Source organism: Triticum dicoccoides, unplaced genomic scaffold (genome assembly GCF_002162155.2).
Source record: "Triticum dicoccoides isolate Atlit2015 ecotype Zavitan unplaced genomic scaffold, WEW_v2.0 scaffold19249, whole genome shotgun sequence".
NCBI lineage: Eukaryota > Viridiplantae > Streptophyta > Magnoliopsida > Poales > Poaceae > Triticum > Triticum dicoccoides.
In genome coordinates, this window is record NW_021230870.1 from 8589 (window position 1) to 11334 (window position 2746).

Consider the following 2746-nt stretch of genomic DNA (forward strand, 5'->3'; position numbering starts at 1 on the left):
AAAAAAAAATCTCAAACATGTTGTGTCTGGTTTTTGTCGCTAGCTTTTAAACAGTAGAATAGATACTCTTGGTATAGATTGGCAAGTGTCTGAACTGAACCAGAAAAGAAAATATATTTTGTATATACTGATCAGTGGGTAAGTCATGCAGGTTGCTCTGGCAATTAAAAATCTAGCTAATGGTCCGGTTATTCTTGAGGGGCTTTGTTCATGCATTTTTGCTTGAAGAAACATGTCTGCTACTTTGGGATGGTGCTCCAATGGTACACCGACACCATTTTGAGGCCCTTGACAGAAAATTGAGAGATATACTTTCAATGAACGGCAGCAACAAAAATGCTCTTCCTTTTGATATTCTACAATAGAAAAAAACTTCTATGCTACATTGATTTGATCTCTCATACAAAAACAACAGCTGGACAAATCACAGCTAAACCGACGATGGGCAATTTCACGAGCACGGCAGGCCGCCGCGGCTTCGCACGGCTAGTACAATTTAGACCGGCAATGGGTGTGTATTGCTATGATTCAAGTAAGTTGTGTTATTGTACAAGCAGTGTTTATGGATGAATATATAGTTCTACTATTATGTTGATTATGGTATTTGTGGCCTTGCTATGGAAAAAAATCAGCACATATAGAAACCACTAATGAAAGCTTATTTCTTTCATTTTTTTCATCTCTTACACTTGTTCTCTATGGTGTGCATTCTCTTTATTCAGATACAACTTGCACAGACAGAATTCATGTTGCCATTCACTACAAGAAAAACTGCATACGCTGAGTGGTCGGTTGTATGTTGAGTGTTACTTCATGGGGTGCTCAGCATAAAACCCAATTTGCCGAGCAAAAACTAGAAACACTCAGCATAATATTACCGACTATCCTTCCTCTTCTTGCCGGTCAACTATTTCTTTCGCTCTACTGATAACATCACACACGATGCACCACTCTGTCATAATGCACACACACACTCCGTATCCCACTACTTCGGCAAATCATTGCCTTGGGTCCCACTTCTATAGCTACATGGTCATGCGCACAACTTCCACCACTCCAGCCGATCTCAGTCATGTTTCCCGTCGTCTTCGACACTCCCTTTACTTGTCTCGTGCCTCTATCTGCTCACCCACGGTTGTATCATCGATCGACCACTTTGCCGAGGCATATCACTTTGCATCACTCCTACTTGCACACATTGTATAGTTGCCGAGTTTTTCTTATCTCCAAGTACCATGCACTAGGACATCAATATGATCATAATGTTGCAGTATAGCTAGAAAGACAAAAGAAGAGCCAAAAACAACTTTCCACTGATTGAGTTGTGCCACGTTACCGAAAAAGCTCACGCCCCATTTTATATATAAAGCATGTGGTGGTACGTTCAAAATAAGATTTCCACGACCATGGCCAAGGTTAAATCAATCTCGCTTGAAGCTGAACAAGAAAATTAACACTCATTTGGCTAACAACAAGGACCACAAACAACATTCCAATTTAAAGAACAAACTGACTTTTGTCCTGTTGCGAGGAGAAGCACAAATTGGCTTCTAGCCACTATACGTAATAAAAAAGTGGTGCATGGGAGGGGGGTAGGGGGATGTTACGAAAGTTGCAATCCACATGAAAATGACAGAGGCATGACAAAGCAAAATAAAAGAGATATGTTAGCTACTCATATATTATCGCCAACGGAAAAAATAAATCCTATGTAGCAACCGGCACACAGTATTAGAACAACTCAATTACAAGCAAAATATGGTTCTTACGTGTGCGAGTACCAATTGCCTTAACAAGTTGTACAACTTGAACCCGAAAGAAATATTCTTGAACTTAATCATTTTACACGTTTGTACCACTAGCACCTAGTTGGCTAGCTACTAGGTACGTGTGTCCCGACTAGTACGACCTGACCTCTTCTCGGCCAATGAAGATGATGCAGTTATTTTCGTGCCACGAGATCAAATGACGATCGAAGTTCCTCCACATCGGCAGAGGTAATCTCGATCAGAAGAAATAACAGGCCGCGGACGATTATACCTGACTACCTCAACGCGCGCACATGTGCTTCGAATTTGACCAGTGTAATTCGTTGAGATATATTTTTTCTATGAAACTTTCCAAGCTTAGTTATACCTCAGAGAAGCAATCGATCATGTGCAGGCAGTATAAATACACAACGTACGCATGGTGGCAGTCTATCTCATCGTTACAGATATATCTCCTTGATTAGTTTTGTAAGCTCTTCATCAGCGATGGAGTACTCGACGAAGCTAGTGCTGCTGCTCGTAGCTCTCATGTCGGCCATGGCGGTCACGGCCCAAAACTCGGAGCAGGACTTCGTGGACGCCCACAACGCGGCGCGCGCCGACGTGGGCCTTGGGGAGGTGACATGGGACGCTACGGTGGCAGCCTTCGCGCAGGACTACGCGGATCAGCGCCGCGGCGACTGCCAGCTGATCCATACTCCTGATGGCCGGCCGTACGGGGAGAACCTCTACGGAGGCGGCGGGACCGAGTGGACGGCGACGGACGCCGTGAATTCGTGGGTGTCGGAGAAGCAGTACTACGACCACGACAGCAACACCTGCTCGGCGCCCGAGGGTGAGTCGTGCGGGCACTACACGCAGGTGGTGTGGCGCGACTCGACGGCCATCGGCTGCGCCCGCGTCGTCTGCGACAGCGGCGACGGTGTGTTCATCATCTGCAGCTACAACCCGCCAGGCAACTTCCCCGGGGTGAGCCC

At 45.4% G+C, this 2746-nt stretch overlaps 1 protein-coding gene across 1 annotated transcript; it reads left to right on the forward strand.

The window, feature by feature from the left end:
* Positions 1-2225: 2225 nt before the first annotated feature.
* LOC119344913 (pathogenesis-related protein PRB1-3-like) lies at positions 2226-2741 on the forward strand (the record flags this gene model as incomplete). The annotated part of the gene is made up of 1 exon (XM_037615201.1): positions 2226-2741. A coding segment is annotated over exon 1 (486 nt), but the record flags the coding sequence as incomplete, so codon positions are not given.
* Positions 2742-2746: the final 5 nt, after the last annotated feature.